Source organism: Sphaerodactylus townsendi, linkage group LG06, assembly GCF_021028975.2.
Source record: "Sphaerodactylus townsendi isolate TG3544 linkage group LG06, MPM_Stown_v2.3, whole genome shotgun sequence".
Taxonomy (NCBI): domain Eukaryota; kingdom Metazoa; phylum Chordata; class Lepidosauria; order Squamata; family Sphaerodactylidae; genus Sphaerodactylus; species Sphaerodactylus townsendi.
Window position 1 is genome coordinate 44,205,963 of NC_059430.1, and position 26,408 is coordinate 44,232,370.

The window sequence follows — 26,408 nt, forward strand, 5'->3', positions numbered from 1 at the left end:
GTGGGAATTGTAGTCCATCACATCTGGAGTGCCAAAGGTTCGCCACCACGGTCCTAGTTGTACTCATCTAAAGACAATTAAAACATATGGGATACCTGACACTACATTTTCAGAAAGTAACTGGTTACCAGTAGTGAAGTTGCAATGTTCTTTCTAGCAGGGATCTTGCACTTTGAACAGTTCACACAACATGCTGAAATGCAATATATGCTACATTTCTTTGCATGGGAATACAAACTTGAAAGGTGCTTCAGATGTTCAATTTCTGCTGGAATTGTATTGTCAAAGGCTTTCACGGCCGGATTCAGCTGGTTCTGGTGGGTTTCCCAGACTGTGTGGCCATGGTCTGGTGGATCTTGTTCCTAATGTTTCGCCTGCATCTGTGGCTGGCATCTTCTGAGGTGTATCACAGAGGGACACAGTGTGTAACAGTCTTCCCTCTGTGATACACCTCTGAAGATGCCAGCCAAAGATGCAGGCGAAACATTAGGAACAAGATTCCCCAGACCACGGCCACCCAGCCCGGAAAACCCACCAGAACCAATCTGTGGAATTATTTTCCATGATACAGAGCCCATTGGTGGGGCACAGGGATACCTTGACATCCAAACCAGCAGCATATCACTATTATTTCCAATAAATCCCTTCCCCTTTAGTAGCGTTGCGTGATGATGATGACTGCATTGCCAACCTCTTCTCCAAGAACTACAGCGGGATCTACCATATAGGAATCAGCTACTCCATTTCACAGCATGGAGATGCAATGGCAGGAAACGTCATCTCCTAAATTTTGTTGTTGTCGTTGCCTGACAAATAAGCAGTGAAATGGGGTGGGGAACAAACATAATATTTCTTCGGTCAGACTTAAAAGACCTCCCTATCTTAAGAAACGTGATCCCTTTTCAAACCATTTAGAAACAGCGGCAAAGTGGCAAAATGGTCCTTTATCTGCCCCGCCCTCGCCTTTGTTCCATCCCTCAGAGGAAGAGTGGACGACGCATAATGGAGCGAACACGAAAGCAGTCACAATTCCACGGAAGAACTGCGGAGCGCGCGGTTGCCCAGGCAACGTCTTTTCTCCGTTCTTCCCTTCTCCAGCCGCCATCACGCGCAGGAGAGGCCGCCCAGGTCACACCCTGGCTGCTCCGCGGTTTTGTGTTGCGGCGGGGCTTTTAGTCAAGGGCGGGGCAGAGGTTTAGCCATGCGGGATTAGGGATTCTTTCTCCCTCCCACCCCCGTACTTGGGAATCAGCATTCTCACACAAAACAAAGGTGAGAGAAGTCCGCCTTTTACGCCCTAGAGCAGAATACGCGCGTGGCAGTGCAAACTCCACTCTCTTGAGCAGAGGAGGACATTGTGGCACAGTTGAGTTTCTTCCTTTCTCGTCAAGTCTAAAAGCAAGAAGGGCTGCTCTTTCCGATTGTGGTGGCTCGTGGCTGGAGGTTGTTTTGAGCTGGGCAAGTTGGTTTGAATTGTTTTCTTAATGTTTGGATGCGGTTGCTAAAAACAGTAGAAGGCAGCATCCTTAACTGGAAAGGTACGGACATAATTAAGTTTTGGACAAGCACGGGGTGTAAGTAGCACTTATCTCCATTGCAGCCCGTTACAGCCAATTCTCAATTCACGACAGCTAGGCAAACTGCTAATTTTGATATTTGGCAAAGATACAAGTTTCTATAGTACTAGGCTTTAGAGGTGCACTTTCTATATTGATTTATGATCGGATTTGAGGGAAATGTGGGTCAAAGAATGTTTCATTTTCAATAATGTACCAGTGTTCAATAAACTATCACCTAAGATGCATAAGGAAAAAAAGGGGAAATTGACATACCTGCTGAAATCTATGAGGTCAAATGGTGTAAGAGATTTAAAAATATCAATTTTACTGTGTTGGTATTAGACAAATCATTTTGCAGATGATGCTACACACTGCTTAGATGGACCAGAGGCGTAGCTACAATGGGGACATCCCGGGAACAAATGTCCCACCATTGGGACGCAGAAAAATTTGGGCTCATTTCTATGGGGGGGGGGGTATTTTTAGTGTTTTTACTTGGTCAGCCAGCAATAGGCGCAGTTTTTAGGCTAGCGGCACCAAAATTTCAGGCTATTGTCAGGTGACACTCCTGATTATACCAGCCAAGTTTTGTGAAGTTTGGTTCAGGGGTCTAAAGTTATGGACCCCCAAAAGGGGTGCCCCATCCCCCATTGTTTCCAATGGGAGCTAATGGTAGATGGGGCTACCTTTTTGAGGGTCCATAACTTTGGAACCCCTGAACCAAACTTCACTAAACCTGGACGGTTTCATCAGGAGAGTCTACTGAAGATAGCCTAAAATTTTGGTACTGTTAAACATTGCTCCCCTGGCATGCACCCTCAAATTTTTCCCAGGTTCTCTCTTTAAATTCACCCCGTTTTAAGGGACAATCTGGGCTCCCTAGTTAAAAAAAAACACCATTTAAAGTATTGTTGAAGGCTTTCACAACCAGATTCAACTGGTTTCCCAGGTTCTCTCTTTAAATTCACCCCATTTTAAGGGAGAATCTGGGCTCCCTAGTTAAAAAAAAACACCATTTAAAGTATTGTTGAAAACTGTCACAACCAGATTCAACTGGTTGTTGTGGGTTTTACAGGCTGTGTGGCCGTGGTTTGGTAGATCTTGTTCCTAACGTTTTGCCTGCATCTGTGCCTGGCATCTTCAGAGGTGTATCACAGAGAGAAGTCTGGACACAGTGTATAACAGACTTCTCTCTGTGATACACTCTGAAGATACCAGCCACAGATTCAGGTGAAACATTAGGAACAAGATCTACCAGACCATGGCCACGCAGCCCAGAAAACCCACAACAACCAATTGAAAATGATGCTGTTTGGTGGGTGGGTGTGGAATCTACCTTGAAACAGCATCACTTTCAATGTTGTTTAAACTAGGGAGCCCAGAGTCTCCCTTTAAGGCAGATTTAAAAGGAGAATCTGGGCTCCCTATCTAAACAACATTAATAATGATGCTGTTTCATGGTGGATTCCCCCCCCCCTTCAAAAATAGCATCACTTTCAATGTTGTTTAAACTAGGGAGCCCTGGGTGTGTTCAAATTTGTGTATTGGGGCATGTTCTATAATGTGATGGTGACTTTGAGATGACCTGGTGCAAAAAATGTTGTTTGGTCGTGGTGCGGGAGGGTGGCCGCCCATATAGGATGGGGGGCACAAATTTCCCTAGCTCCATTTTCACCCTAATTTATTATTTTTGTTTAATTTGGTTTTTGTTACAATTTGGGAAGACTTTATGACTGACTGAATTAATTAAATAAAAATAATAAGCTAGGGTTAGGGTCAGTGGTGGGATCCAAAATTTTTACTAACAGGTTCCGATGGTGGTGGGATTCAAACGGTGGCGCCACCGCACACACGCACCTCCAGTCCCTATTGGGCAGGGAGGTTGCTTCTCGGCACTGAGAAAAAAAAATTAGTAACCACTTCTAGAGAAGTGGTGAGAACTGGTTGGATCCCACCTCTATTGAAAATGGTTAAGGCAATGGGCAGGGGTTTTATTTTTAGTAAGTTATATTGAGAGTCTTGTGGCTAATCTGAGAATAGGTTTCATGGTCAGCTCTTTGTGGTTCTTTGAGTTTTGCCTTAATCCTTGCCCTTGCTTAAACCCCAACCCTAATTTGTTATTTTTATTTATTCAGTCATAAATTGTTCCCAAATGGTAACAAAAAATAAAAATAATAAAAATAATAAGTTAAGGGTTAAGGTTAAGGCAAACGTAGGGGCTCTGGCTTGCCTTATTATTATTATTATTATTATTATTATTATTATTATTATTATTATTATTAATAATAATAATAATAATAATAATAATAATAATAATAATAATAATAATAATAATAATAATAATAAAATTTAGTATACCGCCCTATCCCCGAAGGGCTTAGGGCAGTGTACAGATAAAACATTAGCTAAAAACATACATATAATTAAAACAACAGTCATATCTTAAAGCATCACCCGCGCCCTTATGAAACCCTCCTAATGTGAAATAATGGGTCCTGATGGTATTAGGGCCCATGGGGGTAAAGAGGCAGGGGCCCTTAGTGTTACGTTGAGTTCTAGGGCGCAGTCCAATATTAGCACGATGGTCAGTTTTAGGTTTCGGGTTTTTGTTAGAAATTTGGGGACAATTTATGACTGAATAAATTAAATCTGTCTTCACCCAAGAGGAGGTGAGGAAAATTCCTGCACCTGAACCAAGCTTCTTAGGAGGCGAATCCGAGGAACTAACGAAGATAGTGGTAGACAAGGAAGAAGTTCTGGCAGCCATTGATAAACTAAATGCTACCAAATCCCCTGGCCCAGATTGCATTCACCCAAGAGTTCTTAAAGAGCTCAAGCATGAAATTGCTGATGTTCTCACTTTAATATGCAACTTATCCTTGAAATCAGGCTCCATCCCTGAAGACTGGAAGATGGCCAATGTCACACCAATCTTTAAGAAAGGATCTAGGGGGGACCCGGGAAATCACAGGCCAGTCAGTTTGACATCTGTTCCTGGTAAATTAGTAGAATCTGTCATTAAAGATAAAATTATAAAACATGTACAAAAGCAAAACCTGCTGAGAAAGAGTCAGCATGGCTTTTGCAGAGGCAAATCCTGTCTTACAAACTTACTAGAGTTCTTTGAGGATGTAAATAGGCATGTGGATTTCCAAAAGGCTTTTGACAAAGTTCCTCACCAGAGACTATTGAGAAAAACTCAGCAATGAAGGAATAAGAGGGAAGTCCTCCTATGGATTAAAAACTGGTTGAGAAACAGGAAGCAAAGAGTGGGTGTAAATGGGAAATTCTCACAATGGAGAGATGTGGGGAGTGGTGTCCCCATGATCCGTGATTGGGACCAGTGCTCTTTAACCTATTCATAAATGACCTGGAAGTAGGGTGGGTAGCGTAGGCCAAGTTTGCAGATGATACCAAATTATGTAGGGTGGTGAGAACCACAAAGGATTGCAGGAGCTCCAAGCGGACCTTGATAAATTAGGTGAGTGGGCTAAGAAATGGCAAATGCAGTTCAATGTAGCAAAATGCAAAGTGATGCACATAGGGGCAAAAAATCTAAACTTCACATACACGCTACAGGGGTCAGTGCTATCAGTCACAGACCAGGAAAGCGACTTGGGAGCCTTAATTCGATAGTTCCATAGGAATGTCAACTCCAATGTATGGCAGCTGTGAAAAAGGCAAACTCTATGCTGGGGATAATCAGGAAAGGAATTGATAATAAAACTGCAAAGATTGTCATGCCCTTATATAAAGCCGTGGTGCGACCACACTTGGAGTACTGTGTTCAGTTCTGGTCACCACATCTCAAAAAGGATAGTGAAGAGATAGAAAAAGTGCAGAGAAGGGCAACGAGGATGATTGAGGGACTGGAGCACCTTCCTTATGAGGAAAGGCTGCAGCGTTTGGGACTCTTTAGTTTGGAGAGGAGACGTCTGAGGGGGGATATGAGTGAAGTCTATAAAATTATGCATGGGGTAGAAAATGTTGACAGAGAGAAATTTTTCTCTCTTTCTCACAATACTAGAACCAGGGGGCATTCATTGAAAATGCTGGGGGGAAGAATTAGAACTAATAAAAGGAAACACTTCTTCACGCAACGTGTGATTGGTGTTTGGAATATGCTGCCACAGGAGGTGGTGATGGCCACTAACCTGGATAGCTTTAAAAGGGGCTTGGACAGATTTATGGAGGAGAAGTCAATTTATGGCTACCAATCTTGATCCTCTTTGATCTGAGATTGCAAATGCCTTAACAGTCCAGGTGCTCGGGAGCAACAGCCGCAGAAGGCCATTGCTTTCACATCCTACATGTGAACTCCCAAAGGCACCTGGTGGGCCACTGCGAGTAGCAGAGAGCTGGACTAGATGGACTCTGGTCTGATCCAGCTGGCTTGTTCTTATGTTCTTAAATAAAAATAAAAAGTTAGGTTGGGGTTCAAGACAGGGCAAGGGTTAAGGCAAAACCCTGAAATCTGAAACTGGCTGCGCCCTAGAACTCAATTTAACACAAAGGCAAACCAAAGCTCCTTTCCATCCCTTAACCCTAACCCTAACTTATTATTTTTATTCAATTTATTTGGTCATAAATTGTTCCCAAATTTCTAACAAAAACCCGAAACCTAAATCTGACCATAGCCCTATTCTTGCACTGCACCCTAGAACTCAACGTAACACTCAGGCAAGCCTGAGCCCCTGCCCTTGCCTTAACCCTATCCCTAACTAATTATTTGTATTTAATTTATTCAGTCATAAATTGTTCCCAAAATTGTAACAAAAAAAATTAGATAAAAATAATAGGTTAGGGTTAGGGTTAAGGCAAGGGCAGAGGGTCAGGCATGCCTTTGTGCTCCATGGAGTTCAAGGGTGCAGTCCAAGAATTAGGCTATGGTCAGTTTTAGGTTTCGGCATTTTGTTACAATTTTGGGAACAATTTATGACTGAATAAATTAAATTAAAATAACAAGTTAGGGTTCAGGGCAGGGGCTCAGGCTTGCCTGAGTGTTACATTGAGTTCTAGGGCGCAGTGCAATATTAGTGCGATGGTCAGTTTTAGGTTTCGGGTTTTTGTTACAAATTTGGGAACAATTTATGACTGAATAAATTAAATAAAAATAAAAAGTTAGGGTTGGGGTTCAAGCAAAGGCAAGGGTTAAGGCAAAACCCTGAAACCTGATACTGACCATAACCCTATTCTTGGACTGCACTCTAGAACGCAATATAACACAGGGGCGTAATGCCCATTGGGCAAGGTGGACAGCTGCCCAGGGCACCACCTTGTGGGGGGCATCAAAATGCAGGGTTCGTTTTTGGGTATTTTTAGTGGTTTTCCATTTTTGGCCTGCAGGGGGTGCCTTTTTGGATACCCTTTCAGGGTATCATCTGGAAACTGTCCTGATAGGACCCCCCAGGTTTGGTGCAGTTTGGTTTAGGGGGTCCAAAGTTATGGACTCCCAAAGGGGGTGCCCCCAACCCCCATTGTTTCCAATGGGAGCTAATAGGAGATGGGGGCTACAATTTTGAGGGTCCATAACTTTGCCCCCCCTGAACCAAACTGCACCAAACCTGGGGGGTATCATTAGGGAAGTCTCCTGATGGGACCATGAAAGTTTTGAGACTGTGCCTTCAGAAATGTGCCCCCCCCCAGCCTGCAACCCCCATTGACAGCAATGCAGAAAACTCAATGTGGAACAAAGATTCTTGGGCAAATTTCTGGGATGTTCCTGCAGGGGGTGCATTTTTGGGTGTATCGACACCAAAATTTCAGGATATCATCTGGAGACTGTCCTGATGGGACCCCCCAAGTTTGGTGCAGTTTGGTTCAGGGGGTCCAAAGTTATGGACCCTCAAAAGTGTAGCCCCCATCTCCTTAGCAAAGAATGGGGGATGGGGCACCCCCTTTGAGGGTCCATAACCCTAAACCTAAACCTGACCATAGCCCTACTCTAAGACTGCGCCCTAGAACTTAATGGAATGCAAAGGCAAGCCTGAGCCCCTGCCCTTGCCTTAACCCTAACCTATTATTTTTATTTTATTTGTTTTTGTTACAATTTGGGAACAATTTATGACTGAATATATTAAATAAAAATAATAAGTTAGGGATGGGTTAAGGCATGGACAGGGGCTCTGTCTTGCCTTAGTGTTATATTGAGTTCTAGGGCGCAGTCTGGTTGTTTACAAGCACCATTTTAACAACCGGTTCTGCCGATATGGTGTGAACCTACTGAATCCCACCACTGATCCCTCCCCCTTCTCCTTTTTTTTTTGTCTTGTTTAGAACATTCCCTGAGCCCCCTGAACATTCCACTTCATCTCGGTAGTTTGTATACCTGAATCCTCCACCCTCCCCCACCTTCTTTACAAGTTTTTTTTTTGGGGGGGGGGAATAACTTTTTGTGTTTAAACTCAGAGTTGCTTGCCCTTTAAGTGAAGCCAAGTTTTGTTTCCAAAGTGTTCTTTTGACCAGATCCCCCATATTTATGTAGCTGCTTACCCTCCCTGAGACCAGTCCCCCTACTTCCATCTACATCTGTTTTTCAAGCCAGAGTTGATACTGCTTCTTTTTGTGTGTTAGTAGAATTGTAGATGGCACATATGATGTCGAGATTCTTGGTTTTCATGTTTTCACAGTCTGTGGAGGAAACATAAAGGGCCTGGTTTCAAGAGATTATGTCCGAAGTTTCAAATAAAGACAAGCAGCAAGTAGAAGAATTAACCAGTGATTGTTCTTCGGTTTGTTTGTTCTTCATTTTTTTTACATTGTTCTCTCCATGTAAAAGATGTTTCCTTTGACATGAGTTTTTAAATTTGTTTCTACTTTTCCCTCCTCCTTCTAGACCCTCTTGTTCATGTTAATATTTATCTTTATATTTTTAACAAGTAAACCCCTTTTCAAACTCAGATACTGCAATGCTAGGAACACCTTCCTGAGAGTAAGCCCCCTTGGATAAAATGGAACTTGCTACTCAGATCTTTTTAGGATTGCTCCCTGAGAGGTCTGTGGCTGATAGTTGCTTTGAGGACTGGTTTCTTCTTGCTACATCCTCTGGTTTGGTCATTTACACTTGAAAAAAAAAAGATATGCGTATAACTTCTTTTTTAAAAAACCTGTGTACAGCAGTATGTTAACAATTATAACAAATAAAAGGATGATACCGTTGGGATTCATTTGCAAAATATAGGACTCTTCCAGGTAATGAGGTTTGCCCATTTCTGCTGATTCTTAGTTAGTGGGAGTGTGGGGGAAAACACACAACTTAGGGTGCTGCTTATAAGGATATTAAACAGAGCCAGTACATGTTCATTGTGCTGTTAGTGGGATGATGGCTCCAACCAGACAATCATCTAAGCTACAGGTCTGCCTGGGGATATGGCAGAGCAAAGGACAACAATAGTTAATGGTTTGAATGATGATAATATTTGCCTACCAAGAAAGGGGGTTAAGAATAAATTCACCCTGCCTGTTGAAGTGAGTATCCTAGTAAATGAAGTACAGTGCTGAAGTACAGGTATCCCAATTTGTTGGGAGACCTCCCACCTTTGTGTGTCCACTGCTGCTCCATCCTGCCACCCAAAAGCTCCCAGTGGTTGCTAGCAGATGGCTGCCACCCCTACACAATGCGAACACAAACTACTGACTGAATTTTTTTCTTCTCCTGTGATTGCATCCATGTTGTTATCTCAAAGGAAAAATTATCTGAATATTTAAAAACTGGAACATAATGCCATGGCAGTGTTGATGTGGACTATGCTTACATAAGTTTGGGGAATTCCTATTTCTTTAAAAAGGGGTCCTATGGACCTTTCTGAATAAACACATGAGGATAAAAAAAGCTTGTGTGTTGATGTCTGATGTACAAATCATCACATTTCCAACTCCAGCAAACACCATAATGGAAATAGATATATAAATGAACTCTAATTCTTTCTATGAGACCTTCCAATGATAACCTGACAGAGAGTATGCAGTTTGACATGTTCAGAGGCTGTCTGTATGCCATTTGTACTGTACTGTACTGTACTGCATTTTTTCCATCTTCGTCAGGCCCGGCGGCTGGCCCCCTTCCTCTCTCAGGCAGACCTAGCCACTGTGATCCATGCAACGGTCACCTCCAGGCTAGACTATTGTAACTCGCTCTTCCCTTGCGCTTGATTCGGAAACTGAAATTGGTCCAACATGCAGTGCCACACTTGCTCACAGGGGGCGCCTTTCGTGACCATATCCAACCTGTGTTGCGTCAGCTGCATTGGCTCCCAGTGGAATTCCGAATCATCTTCAAGGTGTGGGTTTTGACCTTTAAGGCCTTACGTGGCCTGGGACCCTTGTACCTTAGAGACCGCATTACCCCATATGCCCCTACTCGGCCTCTGCATTCGGCAGAGGCCAATTTGCTGGTGGTCCCTGGCCCCTCAATGATGCGGCTGGCCTCCACACGGACCAGGGCCTTTACGGCCCTGGCCCCGGCCTGGTGGAACACTCTTCCTCCAGCTGTCCGGGCCCTGCGGGACCTTGGTGAATTCCGCAGGGCCTTCAAGACTGAGTTGTTCTGCCAGGCCTTTGGAGTGTCCAGTCGCTAAGTAGGGCGCCCCCCTTTGCTCCCTTATTTTTACAACTCCTTGGGAGGAGTCCAGCCATTCCCTCTTTTGGGGAGGTTTTTAAAGAACTGGGTTATGGGACGCCTGTTATTATTGTTTTGACCGCTGTTTTAATGGATTTTAATGGATTTTAGTAAATGTGGTCACTATTGTGGTCCTTTTTATACCTTGTATATATATTGACACTGTTGTGCACTGCCCAGAGCCCCTTGGGAATGGGGCGATCTACAAATCTAAATAATTAATTAATTAATTAATTAATAAATAAATAAATAAATAAATAAATAAATAAATAAATAAATAAATAAAAATTTGCTGAGGAAAGCAACCAGGGGTGGTTTGGCCTCTGTACTCCTGCTATGGTCTTTAGGAGTATTTGACTGGTTTTGTCTGTTAAGTGCGTCAGATTGTTTCCGACTCATGGCTATCCTATGAATCAGTGTCCTCCAAAACGTCCTATTATTAATAGCCTTGCTGAGGTCTGGAAAACTGAGAGCCCTGACTTCCTTTATAGAGTCAATCCATCCCATGTCGGGTTTCTCTTTTCCTGATGCCTTCAGCTATTCCTAGCATTGGCCCCTTCCGCATGGGCCAATAAACCTGGGCTAACCATGGGATAAAACCCATGTTGGGGAGGAACTTCACACGGATCCTGCTCCTAATGCTAATGCACTCCACTCCCCGCCCCCCCCCCCGGGTCATAATGCAGATTGCAGCTGCTTGCTGAGTGAAAAGGTTTTTTAAGGTCCTCCCTGTGCAACTACGCAGCATGGGAGGTGAGTTGTTTTTTTAAAGACACACCTCTGTGCGAAGGCATGACAGCAGCCCGCATTGCTTCCATGGGCTCCAGTCGCCTGCAAGGAGGCATGCGAACAGGATAGGAGGGAGAGCAGATTCCTTTATCCCACCTGCAACCCTCTCTCCCGGTGCTGTGCAGAAAGGGTCGTTGCCTTTTTGAGTGAGTTTTGCCTTCTCATAATGTGATCAAAGTATGATAGCCTCAGTTTAGTCAGCTTCTAGGGACAGTTTAGGCTTGATTTGATCAGGTTGACCACTGGACTAGATGAATCTTTGAACTCAACCCAAAGCACTCTTCTTAAATTATTATGACAACGTAGGGTTAGTTTATGTGTTCGAAGATTTAAACTGCATTGGTTTAGCCTGGAGTAAGAATTGCATTGGTTTAGCCTGGAAGTTCCCTCAAGAAGGATCTGATTTCTTCTAAACTTAAATGATGGAGTATATATCCTGTCTGATTTGGGCCATCAGTTATCTTCCATTTTTATGTCACTAATTTTTCAATAGTATAATAAACCAAGAATCTTTATGCAGAACTGAAAAGGCTTGAGGTAGTCTTGTGATTTATACAATGTGTGTAGCCAGGCTTAACATTTATTTGAATGTAAATCTATATAATAAATAAATTGATAATATCTTAAAACAAGATAATCATATAAAAAGGAATAATGTTTTTTCCACTAAAAATGGACATGTAACCGATTAGACTGGTATAGGACTCTGGCACTCCAGGATATGGATCATACTCCCCATCAGCCCCCTGCCAGCATGGTCAATTAGCCATGCTGGCAGGGGCTGATGGGAATTGTAGTCCATAACATCTGGAGTGCCAAAGGTTCGCCACCACTGCACTAGGAAGTATGCCAACTAGTTTGTTAGGCAACCTTGCATTATTCAGATAGGAGGTATAGGAGGCCATAGTTATTACCTTTCTCTGTCTCAGACCTTGGGCAGCTGCTGCCAATTACAGAAGACAATATTGAGCCAGTTAAACCAATAGTCTCACAACATTAGTCATCTTCAGATGTTCATAGAGACTCAAATATGCAGTTCATAGGGACTTAAATAATGTACAGTCCTCAGTGGTCTGCTGTCCATCAGATTATAGCATATTGGTCTAGTTTGTAAGGCGACAATACGCTATGTTTGAATTACCTTCATGTACTTTTAGGATGCTGTATTAAATGGACATAATGATTTTTTTGACCTACCTGTAATAATTTTTGCTATATTGGCAAATTAAAATATCAAAATTGAGTTTGATATCATATGGGCATCCTCTTTTGTGATAACTCTCTTCCTCCTTGTTATATTTGTGTTGTAGTATCATGGGAACTGTAAGTAAAATTTAAGAATTGTATTGTTTTAAAATCATAGCGGACATTGTCATTGGTCCACAATGTCTGTATTTGGTTCCATTATCTTTGCTTTCAGTTTTCGAACAATGCAAGTGAACTTACTTTCTATTTTGTTTTGCTTTATTTCAGGATGAGGATCCCTTTGACCCATGTTTAACAGAAGAGCTTGAACAGTGTGCATTTTTAACAGGTCTATATATTTTTGTTCCTTGCAGTAATCATGAACTGCAGGGGATATAAGCAAGTCTAATTTGCATGTCGCTGGAACATGCCAAAGTCCATTTTCTGTTCTTCATGGTACTTTATATCCCAGGAACTGGTTTACCTCCTCAGAAAGTTACATTCAGCATCATGCATGAGGATATCATACCATCAAAATGAATAGTGGAACTTTCTTTTTGTTGCATCGTATCAGTATACAAACTAGTGCAAACAATTGCTTTGTTCAGACATCTGCCTAGCATTGGTTTGAGATGAGCAAAACCACTCTCTGCAGATAATGTGTAGCTCTAGCCCTGACAAATACTTGTCTGAATTGCCCTAAAAGAGCTTATCAAAATGAAGAAAGATTAATTCAATCAAAAATCAAGCTTTTGAAAACAAATTCTGCATTTGCTTTGTTAGCATAACTTTGTTGCCTTCAGGCAGGTTTAAATATTACTCTGGCATATTGGACAAACTGGTTGTGGTGGGTTTTCCAGGCTGTGGCCGTGGTTGAATCCGGTTGTGAAAGCCTTCGGCAATATATAGAATAGAATAGAATAGAATCTTTATTGGCCAAGTGTGATTGGACACAAGAATTTGTCTCCTCGTATATGCTCCTCAATGTACATAAAAGAAAAATACATTTGTCAAGAACGCTAGTACAACACTTAATGATTGGTCATATAGATCTAATACAATCAGGAAGTTCAATAGTAACGAAACCATAAAATGTAAATTATAAAATAAAATGAAATAAAATGAAATGAAATGTCAAAGCACAGGCTAAGTAGTCATACAGCTGCATAAATGGGAGGAGGATGGGTAATAGGGAATGATGAAAAAAGTGTGCAGTAATTATATAATAAATGGCACAAATAGTTTAACATTATCGAGGAAATTATTTGTTTAACAGAGTGATGGCATCTGGGAAAAACTGTTCTTTATGTCTAGTTGTCTTGGTGTGCAGTGCCTCTGTAGCTTAACGCTTTTTAGAGTGGGTAAGAGTTGGAAACAGTTTATGACCAGGGATGCAGCAGGGTCGGTAAATATTTTCACAGCCCTTTTTTTGGAATTCTGCAGTATACAGGTCCTCTAAATGGAAGGTGCAGGTTAGCAGCAATTCTCGTTTTTTCTGCAGTCTCTTGATTATTCTCTGAAGTCTTGTGGCTCGATCTTGTTGGGTTGGGTTGCAGAACCAAACCACACAGTTATAGGATGGTGCAGATGACAGACTCCAATGATTCCTCTCTGTAGAACTGTATCAGCAGCTCCTCAAGTGGGCAGTTTGAGCTTCCTGAGTTGGCGAGAAAGAACACATTCTTTTGTTGTATGCTTCTTTTGATGACATTTTTGATGTTAGGTGACCATTTTAGGGTCATATGAGCATTATGATGGAGCCTAGTGAAATTTAAAAGGTCTCTACTGTTGATACTGTGTGCTTGTCTAGTATTGTGAGAGAGAGGTAGGATGGGAGGGTTTCTCTCCTGAAATCTACCACCATTTCTACGTTTTGCCTTAAGGGTGTTCAGTTCTAGATTGGTTCCAGTGGCACCACTCTAGTGCTAGCTGTTCAACCCTCCGCGCCTGTATGCGGTTCTCATCAAGAAAACCAAATGAGACCAATCACTGTTGTATCATCTGCAAAACTTCAGTATTTTAACAGATGGATCAAGCTTTTGAGATGCCAGCCATTGGTATACAGAGAGATAGAGAAGTGGGTGAAAGTACACAGGCCTTGGGGGGCCCCCCTGTCGCTCATTTGTACAGGTGTCTGATGTAATTTTTTCCTAGCTTCCTCATTCCGTTGCTCGCTTCCTATCTGTTAGGAAGCTTGTGATCCACTTCTACAAATATGCTCTAGGTACTGCTAGCTGATTTTAGTTTGGTTAGAAGAAATGTCCGGGTATGATAGTGCATTGGAATGCTGAACTAAAAGTCGAACAAAGAGGACCCTTGCATTAGGTCTTGATGGCCATTCAAGATGCTGTAGGATATAGTGCAAAGCCATATTAACAGCATCATCTGGTCGATCTATTTGTTCTCGGTATGGCGCAAATTGCAAGGGGTCCAACAGTGGATCCCAAGTGGATGGCTTTCTCAAAATGGTACATCACCAGCCTTTCAAAAGTTTTCATAACTACAGATGTTAGGAGCAACTGGTCTGTAGTCGCTTCAGTTCCTTTTGATGGAAGGCTTCTTCCGGCACTCGGGATGTGATAGTGGAGTGTTTGAAGCAGGAAGGAACACGATAGCACATCCTCTTAGTGATTTGTTGGAAGATTTGGGTAAAGATGGGGGCCACCTTGGACAGCACAGACTTTTAAGCAAGAAGGTGTTATCTTGTCTGGGCCTGGTGCTTTTCCCAGGCTTCTGTCTGTGAGGAATAGGATCTTGCACTTCCTTTTCTGAGATCACCAGGGGTGTGTAAACCCAATGAAATGGGTGCAGTTGCAGGAAGTTCTTGGCTATTAAGTTGGTGCATCTGGAAATAGAGGTTGTGGGAGAAAGGTGACTGTAGATTATTTTCAAACCTACAGTAGAACACACATTCAGGTCAAGGTCTGGCCAATTGCTGGATCTCCCCTTCAGCTTGGGAAGGTGGTTTGCTGTAACCGGTGATATTTTTTTTTTTTGGAGAGTTTTCCACATGTTTGCTGCTCTCGCTTTGGTGAAAACTGATTTTTAGCTTTTCAGAGTAGTTTCTTTTGCTGCTCTGATCTCCTTTGTTAATACATTTCTGGCCTGATTATACAGCATTCTATCACCTTTTCTGTAGGCCTCTTCTTTGGAACGACGTAACTGCTTAAGTTTAGCTGTGAACCAAGGTTTGTTGTTACTATATATACGCAAGTTCCTGGTTGGTATACAAAGATCTTCACAGAAGCTGACATATGATGTTACAGTATCTGTGAGTTCATCCAAAGAATTGGACAAAAAATATTGGACAAACATTCTGTGTGGCTGGATTATGTGCCATATTGTAACAATTTTACAGAGGAAGCAGAAAAGATAGATAGATGACATAATTATTTTCAATTAGCTGTGTACTTTAACAAACTCCTGAGCACAAGACAGTGATGGCTGTTCCCCACCCCCTTATGTCATAGATTCCTTTTGTGATCACATTTTGCCACGAACCACACAGATTTTACTGGAATATAACTCAGGACGATGGGTGCCAAGGCTTCGTGAACCTCGGGATCTATATGGGCTGTCTCCTGCAGGGCACCTGCACCTAGTACGCTGGCCCCACCAATATGAAGTTATCAGAAAGAAGATAGAGCATATTGGTAAATGATACAAAAAGTTTGTTCTGAGATATCACTTTTGTGGGTACATGTCAAAACAATACATTACTAATAATTTCTACTGCAAAGTGTTTTATAACCTTTATCTCACTCAGTGGTGCTGCAGCCTGTTAACCAATATGTGCTTGATTAAGCATCTAGCTTTTGATCAGAGCATTAATTAATAACCTTGAAATAAATTTACATTTTACAAAGTGTTTTTTTAGATACTGAAGGAAGATCAGGAGGTTACCTTCCTTGTTATAAACAAAGACTATCTTTAATAACAACAAGCAATAAATAAGTGTGCCCTCAATTTTCTGTTCACTTTGTGTAAACTAATAGAACAAGAACTGAAAAACTTGGGTTCAAATCTCACAGTAGTTTGCCAACCAAAGAATAAAGGTAGAAGGATGATCAATATATGTTTTCTCAGCTCCTAGGAGAAAGGTGAGACAAAAAATAATGAACTAAAATGAAGAGCACAACCTTTTTTCAACGTAAGAATTCTGATTATTGTTCTGTCTGTCACATTTTTCTCACACCTCTTTACAAAGCCCTTGTGAAGTTAGGCTGAGAAACAGAGGTCTCACAGTACGTAATCGTTTTATCATTTTTTGCACTCTACTTCACTGATTGACTGAATACGCTTTCTCATACCTGTAACCTACCCTGCCCCTTGCATTATTCTGTTTTGCCAGGAATCTTTGCTGTTAGATTCAAATATTTTTACTATACTTTTTAAGTCACTTGCTGATTGACTGAATAGTTATGATAATATTTGTTATTCTCCTTGAGACCCAGGGAGAAAGGGAGACACCTGCAGTTTTTGGTCTTTCTTCTGTTTGTTTTATTCTGTTGGCAGTAGAGGACTCTTTGAGCCCCATCCAAAGGATGGGGGCCAAATCCACTTGTGGGAGCGATGTACCACCACGCTGGCAAATTACCCTTCCTGGGGCACTTACCTTGGTGGATGGATGATTTCACCAGCGGGGATTCCCCCAGCACTGAACGGTGGTGCAAGACACTATGCCAGTGTCCCAGGACCCCTGCTGCCACCATAGTGGGGGTGGGCCAGGGGCGTGGCCAGGGGAGGAGCCAACTTTAGTCAGCTCCCTCCTGGCCTTTGCCAGTGTTATGCTGGCAGCCCGTACTGCTGTCTTAAGCCACCCTTTGAAGCGGCATAAGTCCATTAAGGGCCATAGGGGCTTTTTGGCAGCAGGGCAGCTTTTTCACTTTTTGAGCCTCCCCATGCAGCCAGGAAGCCTCTTTTGGGGCCGTGGCAGGGCATGGTGCTGCAGCCAGGCACCTGGCTCTTGGATGGGGCTGTCTGGCCCACTAAAAAGCGAAATGAGAGTGCTACCAGAATATGTGAAAGAGAAAGCCTTGTTCCTTACAAACTTCCATATGAGGAAAGCAATGGCTATTGTGAGGAAACATCATTTTATTTGGGATGTCATGTTGAATCTTAAAATACAGCAAAAATTATTACAAATGTACTTGTCTTTCTCCCTGGTATTGGGCACAAATTCTGTATGGCTGGATTATGTGCCACATTGTAACAATTTTACAAAGGTAGATAGATAAATGACATTATTTTCAATTATGCCAGATAAATTAGCTGTGACGTTTAACAAATTGTCCCATGCTGACACCTTCTAGCAGAAAAACACCCTGCCTTTTGTTAGAATAATGATGGAAAAATGAGTGTATTTAAAAGGAATATTAAACAGCTTCTGGTATTAAAAATTTTCACTGAAATTCACCAGCACTGTATTCATAGTCAACACTAACAAACAGCGCTAGGACAATTACAAACAAGCCTAAAAGATAGCTAATTACTTTGAACTTGAAAGGTAGAACAGTAGTGCAAAATTTGAAAGGAGCCACCACTGCAAAAGTGGTGGTCATCAACCACTTCACTTAAGAAGGTGGGAGCACAGAGTATAGGACTTGAGTTGCTGATCTTAATTGGCCAGCTGGCTGATGTGGGAAATGGCTGTCTATTAAGGCACCTGGTCTCACATTTTAAAGATATTATGACTGGAAACAAATTAACGGCCAGTGTAGTTTATTGTCATTATATATGTACTTCATTGAATAACCTAGCTGGCACATTTTACAATAATGCTGAAAGATCTTCCAATAGGTTGAGAATAAGGTTGCCAATTCCAGCTTGGGAAATTCCTAAGATTTGGAAGTGATTCCTGAGAGGGTGGACTTCAGAGAGGGAGGGAGCTCAGTGAGAACATGATACCCTAAAGTCTTGCTCTGAAGTTTCAGTTTCCTCCAGGTAAATTGTTCTTTGTAGTCAGGACACTAGTTGTACTTCAGAAGCGTAGCTGGGCCATACTGCGCCCGTTGCATATTCTGTGTTTTCCACCACCCCTGCTCCCCTGCGGGTTATTCTCCACACACATCTCATTCTCCTTGGTCTTCAGCTCTCGGAAAAATCAGTGGGAGCCTGTTCCTTCAGGTTAGTATAGGCCTCGGTGGGAACTACACTTCCCAAAGACCTTGGGGCTTTCAAGGTCTCCTGGGAAGTATAGTTCCCACCAGGCCGTTTTCAGCCTGAAGGGAACATGCCGCTTCTCCAGCCTGCACTGTTTCAATAAGGTAAGTGTGGGGGCAAGGGGGGCATCGTTGGGGAGAGTGGGGTGCCACGGGGGATGATTTTCCACACACCCCAGACATGTGCTCAGTGCAATGTGCCTCTGGTAGCTCCGCCTCTGTTGTACTTTCAGGAGAGCTGCAAGTCCTACCTAGAGGTAGGTAACCCTAGCTGAAAATGAATTCTGTTGCATTTGAGGGCAGCTTGGCTGTTGTTTCCCTCCTGTTTCATCAGTATGCTCTTGACTTCTGTGCTGCCTCTCATCGCATGAGGATGAGATATGGAATACGACCTTTAGAATACCACATCAAAGTTGCCACTTCAATTTTTTACAAAAAGATTTCTATCCTTCATGACTACACACATGAAATAAATAATATCTTGCATGTCCAAGAGGCACTATCAGTATGTCCAATTCTTAACATGGGACCATCTATGGATACATACATCTTGAGAATGGGGTCATGAACAGACAAAACATGTCTTCCCTCAAACCTGAGACCACAACCATGCTGCCAGTCTTCAAGCCATGGTTTCTGTTAGTAAGATGCAAGGGAAGTGGGTAGGAACCCTTTTAGGGCAGTTTTGACCTTTTAGGGAAGACTCATTGGGGCCAGCCTAGCATCAACCATGAAGCAAGTCCTGCCTGCTGACTGGCATGCATCAACCAGGCCCAGCTACTTGCTACCATAAATAATTAATCTATATAAAAATGAAGAGGGGGCAATTAAAGTTGGTGGGTGGGAAGATGAGAAGGAAGCTGAAAAAGGTAATATGTTGGACTGTCCCCACGATAGTGTTGGAAGTGGAGGACTTTGCACGGTTTCTTAAAGTCAGACTTCAGAGAGGAACTTGACTAGAGAATCAGAGATAAAGGCACTTATCCTTTTTTCTATAGCTCTGACAGTATTTTCAGGAAACTTCCTCGTTTTTCACACCTCCCCTCACACGCACCCTTCTTCATCTTGCAACCATGAGGTCAGAAAGCATGTCCAGTATCTCTCTCCATTCTAGTTGCTTAGACTAGATTTGGAAATTATATTTACTCTTATCCTACCCAAAAATATCCTATCAAGTATATTCATTTAAGTGGACAGAAGGCTCTGAGTAGTTTTGTTCCTGGCACACACAGAGAAACTAGATGGACTTCGTTCTGCACAACAGCTTTTGAACTCTCTACTAAATTATCAGGTTATAGAAAAAATCTAGCAAATAATTTATCTTTTACTCCTGAAGAAAAGAGGAACTATTGTGGCGAGGAGGGTATAGTGAAAAATGAGGTGCCTCCTACAAATCCTTGTGGGTTCTCCAGCATGCAACTGAACCTAGCCTGAGAAAAAAGGAAGCAGGTAAAAGGAAGAAAGAATGGAAGAGGGGGAAAAAATGGATGCCCGCTTCCCCTGCTGTTTCTTCTCTCCTCACAGACTCTATAGACACTCCCCAGTTCCTGATTTCTTATCTCCTGCCCAGCAACTTAACTTTATCTATCCATCCCCCACCCCATCTTCAGCTTTCCTCCTTCAGTTTTAAAACTGATTTCAGTATCATCAGTTGCTTGACATTAAAGCCTGAAATATCATGGGTTGGATCCTAAATAACCCCAAATATAGTGAGTGCAAAGGGAATTTGTTGTTCTTATGGTCCTGTCAGCAAGAGGGCATCTTTTCCTCATAAAATTACATCATTGCTCAATTTTACTTTTTTGTCACAACTTTTGGTGATGATTCTGTATAGATGTAATAATACTATTCTACTGAAAAATGAAGTAAACTGGTTTTTAAAAAATTAAACAATTAAATTAAACAATTTATTCTTTTTCAGACTGGACTCCCAATGAACCAGAACCATTATATAACCCAACAGGTCTGGAAATTGAGCCACTCTGTCTGGAACCTGAAGGGGGTGCTGTTGTCTATCTAGCAGATGAAGGTCTGAGCACAGTTTACTCTTGACTGCATGCAAATAAGAGGATTTTTCAAATAGAGAAGCAGTTCTCAGGCGTTAGCATCCAAAGATCTCATTTTGATTTTTAAAAAATTCACAGTCACTTCTTTTGACTGGCACCCATTGCATTGTAAAGCCCATTTTCAAAGTGTGTTGCAAGTTGCATATAACCCACAGAGCCTCTGTGGCTTAGTGTCCTCAGAAGAGCACAGAAAGGGCCCTGTCAGCTACGCTAGTTTAAGAGGACTGTTTTTATTGTTTGTAGATGGACTACAGGGTCAGGTTTTAGAAGTCTGATTAGCATGAATTGACTGCAAAGTTCTGTCAATTTCTTTTACTAATTTAATGTATGCACAGGACTAGAAAAATCGTGATAGTGGCATATATTCTTTCTGCAAAGTTTGAAGCCCTTCTCTAGCATAAGGAGCCGCTTAATTTAAAAACTTCAGCCAGTCCAAAGACTCTTACACTAGATTTATTGAGTAAAATACAGCCTGTGTTTCTCTGATCCTGACTTTTACTGAAAAACCTATTGATACCCTGGTCATAAATATATGAATTTAAGGTGTGTTTTTTCAGTGCTTCTTTTGAGAAAAGAAAACTGTGAATTTAGAAGATAAAGTGTATCACAGTTTCTTTCTAAATGTATCCTTTGCTTCAGAAAAGAATACATCTAAAAGCTATAAATAGTCTCTTTGCACAGATTTTTTTAGATGTATTGCCATTCATAACAATCATTGTATACTGTGTTCCTTTGACTAGCTAACAAGGATTCCAGCTTTATGTATTCCCGAATTGGAGGGAGATTTCCTTCCAAGCAAGTGCTCCCTCAATCATTGGAAGACTGGGACAATACTTTAATTTTTGAAGCACGGTTTGAAAGTGGGAATCTGCAAAAGGTAGTCAAAATGTAGGTAGATCATTAAAACTGGCTACTGATATTTTCCAAAATTTATCCTGGCATTGTGAGAAGCATTTTGACAGGTCTTGAGTAATAGTTTGAAAACATGGATCAGGATCCAGATACTTGCGAATATTTGCTGGAGTGTCTGTTGTTTCTGTTTATTTGTACCCACCCTTCTTGCCCTGGAGTTTCTAGTCATTCTCCCGTTCATCTATTGTCCAGGCCCAGAATTATTTTCCAGTATGGAACTACATTAAGCACCTGTGGGTATTTATCCTGAGGGAGGTGGGAATATTTGATGCATTTGATTTCCGCAGCTTTCTGTGTGCAGACCACATAAGTATCCAATGCTTTAGTCTGTTCAGTAGATATTCAGCCTTTACAGAGGATAATTTAACCTATTTGTACCACTGCATTCTCTTAAGACAACCAAGAATTAGATCTGTATGGTCTACTTTAAAATACAAATATATCAATAAACAATTTCCAAATGAATTGGTAAGGGGAAGTAACAGGTTACAGAATCTACACACAAAAATAGTGACAGAAATTTGGCTTTAAAACAGATTCAGAATACAGAATGTAGCATCAAATATGTATCATATAACAGTGAATGAATGTCCAACTATACAGTCTAAACATCTTTTTATCCTTTCCTCATGTAGCAGTGATTTTGAGTACCAGCTGACATTACGTACTGATCTATACACAAACAAGCACACTCAGTGGTACTACTTCCAGGTTACCAATACCCAAGCAGGAATGCCCTATCGTTTTACAATTGTCAACTTCACCAAACCAACAAGCTTGTATAATCATGGTATGCGCCCATTGCTGTATTCGGAGGCAGAAGCAAAGAACCACAATGTAGGGTGGCAGAGGACAGGTGATGGAATCAAGTATTACAGAAATAATCTTGGTCAGGATGGACGCCAGTTTTTTTCCCTCACTTGGACATTCCAGTTCCCTCATGACAGGGATACCTGCTACTTTGCCCATTGCTATCCTTATACTTACAGCAACCTGCAAGACTATCTGTCAGCTATTGCCAGAGACCCGAAGAAATCCAGGTTCTGCAAGATCCGCATCTTATGCCAGTCCCTAGCTAGAAACATTGTCTATGTTTTAACCATCACCAATCCTCTGCAAGACTTTCAGGAGGAAAAACGCAAGGCAGCTGTGATTTTGACAGCCAGAGTTCACCCAGGCGAAACAAACAGCTCCTGGATGATGAAAGGCTTTCTGGATTATATCCTGGGGGATTCAGACAATGCCCAGTTGCTCCGGGACACCTTTGTGTTCAAAGTAGTGCCGATGTTAAATCCTGATGGTGTCATTGTGGGCAATTACCGCTGCTCTTTAGCAGGTAGGGATCTGAATCGAACCTACAGATCCGATCTCAAGGAATCTTTCCCTCCCGTTTGGTATACCCGGACCATGATCAAAAGGTAAAAAGGTAACACCATCTCTCCTCTTCTCTATTTAGTATAGCTACTGGGGTTTTTTATGTGAGCTTGATATATTGATATGCCTCCAATATTCACCATATTCCATTTTATTTATTGATGTTACTTTATAGATTATGGTATTTTGGTGCCCTTTGAGCATTTTTAATATTGTGAAGGTTTTGTGACTGTCTTATGGAATAGAAATGTCAACATCCAGTAATAAGCTGGGATTTTCCTTTGAAACAGGATCTTCTTCCTTCTGTTAATCGTGTTTGTATATGATCATAATTTGGGTGTCTGCAGACGTGGAGAGGGTATTTTATGCCGTCTTGAGAAGAGGCAGCATAGTAATGTCCTATATTAATTATGTAATTCAAATAATATTTGCTTAAGTGGAAAGAAGATTTAACTGGTGGCTAGGAAATGCAATTTGCCCTGCCATTGTAGTCAGTGGAATACCTTACTAATGATCGTTGGAAACATGAATATGCCTCCAGCAATGTATCCTTGGCCTAATCTGAATGGCCCAGACTGGCAAAGTCGGCCCTGGTCAGTACTTGGATTGGAGACCACCAAGAAATACCAGGGTTGATATGTAAAAAAAGGCAATGGCAGACCAGTCTCTTGAAAATCCTACTGGGTTGCCATAAGTTGGCTGTGACTTGACAGACACACTATCCTTTAAAATCAGGAATAGCTGCAGTGTCTATTTCCTATAATTGCTTCCTCTAACCAAGGTATCTGAGTTACAGTAACCAAAGTTGTTCATGTATAATCATTTTCTTTCTTCTCAAAGAATAATGGAAGAACGTGATGTTCTCCTGTATTGTGACCTTCACGGTCATAGCAGGAAAGAGAATGTCTTCATGTATGGCTGTGAAAAAAGGGAGCATCAAGAAGAAGGGACAGTCTTGCACCAGCGCATTTTTCCTTTCCTAATGAGCAAAAATTGTCCAAATAAAGTAAGATAAACTTCTAACTTTATTACATAATTTTACTACGTTGAAAGAAATCTCTGTCTGTCATTCAAAGTTTGCTAAATCATGTAGCTAATTTCTCAGCATTTTTGTTGCTCTAAAATCATACTACATATGCTATGTTAGCATCTTAGGGCATACGACTATAGCAGGGTCTCTGCAGAGAGCATGTGTGCATGTGAAACAAAGTTTCTGACTCATGTTAGACAGCAGCTCTTGAGAGAGAGAGAGAGAGAGAGAAAGGAAAATCCTGGTGATTTTATATGCTGCTGCTGCTTCTTCTATTTTATCGCGTACGAGAACCAGGCTAAAACTTCTTCTAAGGAAGTTTCTATCTTATTGTGTATCAATTATGCACATTTGAAAATTATAGTTTTTGAAAAGAGATTCTTCCAGCGTAATTGACAATTTGAAGAACATGTGTTAGAACAGGTCAAACGTTTCCGGTACCTTGACCTCTAATTTCATCACTCGCTGGTCAGCTCATAGCTTCATCATTCCTTGGAAAGCAGACACCAGCCAATCTGCCATCTTACATTTTTCTATTCAATGGGTGGCCAATACATTCCAGCTGCCATTAAAGTATATAATGCAAGGACAGTTCCTCAACTGCTCTATGGCACACCAACTTGGATTCTAGGAGCAACAACTGAATTGGAGGTCTTACAGTTCACATTTTAAGGGCTTTCCTTCAGTCCTCTAGATGTGTCCCAAATGCAGATTCTTAGAAACAGGGGTGCGTCCTGTATTGACATGTTTTTGGTGCTGAAATACTGGCTTAAGTTCATTTTTAACTTGAGTTCAGGACTTATTATGAGTCATAAGGCAGTATAGCTTCATCATTTGTTGCTCCAAATGGAATGTAAAGCTGTCTTGATCGGAGTATCCTCTTCATTTTCTTTTGCACGTGGACTATGACACTACCCTAAGATCAACCAATCAAAGACTGAGGGATATTGCCTATTCAGAACTATGGTACCTTGCTTGTACTTGTTTCCCCCCCTTTTAATTGGCATCACATTTAATTGCTCCTTTCAGATTGCTGAGTATTTTAAGAACCTTAAGGTTCCTAAGTATCACATCCTCTTTGCTGAGGACAGATCCAAAGTATTACCCGCTGAAATGCTCCACAGTAGAGTCACAGGTATTTCTTACATCTCTACACTATGCCCCTGCTGTAAAAAGTACATGAATATTCATAATATCTCTACAGCACTTTCAACACCTATGGCTTTATACAGAATGACATAAAAACAGGTGTCTGTCTCACACCGGTTATTGTCTAGGGCTGCTTCTACATGTGGATTTTTCCTCAATGGAAAGCAGGAAGCTCCCTCATTGATGGAGAAGATCTGCATGACGTTGAGTTTATTTGGCACACAGTTTTGTGGCATTCATAGGACTTACCCCTTTAAACTGGATTAAAAGCAAACTTCTTTTAATCCTGTTGAGAGGGGAATCTATGAAGTAACTGCAGAGCTACATTTCAAAGCTTGTAAAAATATCAAACACTTCTATTTTTCTCTCTGCCTCTGTGTCAGATTATGCTATGATAGACTCAGTATCTTTGTCATGTCCCTCCCTCTGTATACAGTGCATAGCTTCACTTAATCATGGTATGACATTGTCACATGATGCATTTCCTTTTCCACACGTACACACTTTTCAACATCCAATGAGGTGGTGGGGCATGGTGTGCTGATACCATCCATAGGGAAGTGAAACTGTAGAGGGAGAATTTGACATGGGAAGGTCATCTGGGGAAGCAGCTCTGTATCTGTTAAAACATGTGGTTTGGCCCTTACTAGAAAGGAAATGTGTTTAGCATTGAAAAAGCACAGCATTGATCACGCATCTTTTTGTGTAAGTTTTCATTCCCAGATTGTAGTTTCAAAATACAGAAAAGCAAAGAAGGAACAGGTCGAGTAGTAATGTGGAAGATGGGCATCAGCAATAGCTATACCTTGGAAGTTACTTTCTGTGGCTCTAAACTAGGTAAAGCAAATACAGATTGTTTTTTTCCCCAGAAACAATATTGAGCCATCAAGTGAGGTCTTCAAATTTGCTGTTGCAGGTTCAGATGAATAAACTTGTTTGTTGGAGATAATGTTGAAATGTTGTAATTATGCATGCATGCGTGTTTCACAAAAGGAAAAAGTGATTGTAGATATCAAATATCTAACTAAGACTAACCAGAGCAGAGGTATACGATTAATCAAGGCTAATGTCCACTGGATTCTAAAAACCACAGGTGTAAGAACCTTGAAGAGGTTCAATTCCCCACTGCTCCACATGGAGCCTGCAAGATTAATTTTGGGCTGTCACAGTTCTCTCAGAATTCTCTCTGCCCATGCGGAGGCAGGCAATGGCAAACCACATTTGAACATCTCTTGCCTCTAAGACCACAAGGGGTCACCATAAGTTGGCTGTGACTTGATGACAGTTTACACACGCAGGGAGCTTCTGGAAGAGGAAGGAGCAGAATGATCATCCATCATTTGCACCTTCTACTTAGAATTTCTAGGATCTACCTTTGTTTTACATTCAGTACTACATACATTTTTGATAAATGTAGTTCCTGAGATAAACTGTTCCTGTACAGACTACTTCAATAGTAATCACTTGGGAATTGTCATTCTGGGGCTCATGGTCAGAGAATTCTTACCACTTCACAGTATCCAGAATCTTTTGAAAAAGCCATGATGTTAAAGCCATTTGAAATCC

General features: G+C 41.5%; 1 protein-coding gene across 1 annotated transcript in view; it reads left to right on the forward strand.

Moving 5' to 3' along the window:
* Positions 1–1,068: 1,068 nt before the first annotated feature.
* The window catches only part of AGBL3 (AGBL carboxypeptidase 3), a 52,844-nt gene continuing 27,504 nt past the window's right edge, over positions 1,069–26,408 (forward strand). The window contains exons 1-9 of the mRNA XM_048502437.1: positions 1,069–1,272; positions 8,189–8,290; positions 12,439–12,499; positions 15,621–15,803; positions 20,233–20,340; positions 21,118–21,265; positions 21,925–22,707; positions 23,504–23,669; positions 25,553–25,679. Coding sequence (XP_048358394.1) covers positions 8,228–8,290; positions 12,439–12,499; positions 15,621–15,803; positions 20,233–20,340; positions 21,118–21,265; positions 21,925–22,707; positions 23,504–23,669; positions 25,553–25,679 — 1,639 coding nt within the window. The 5' untranslated portion in view covers positions 1,069–1,272; positions 8,189–8,227. The remainder of the gene's footprint in view (positions 1,273–8,188; positions 8,291–12,438; positions 12,500–15,620; positions 15,804–20,232; positions 20,341–21,117; positions 21,266–21,924; positions 22,708–23,503; positions 23,670–25,552; positions 25,680–26,408) is intronic.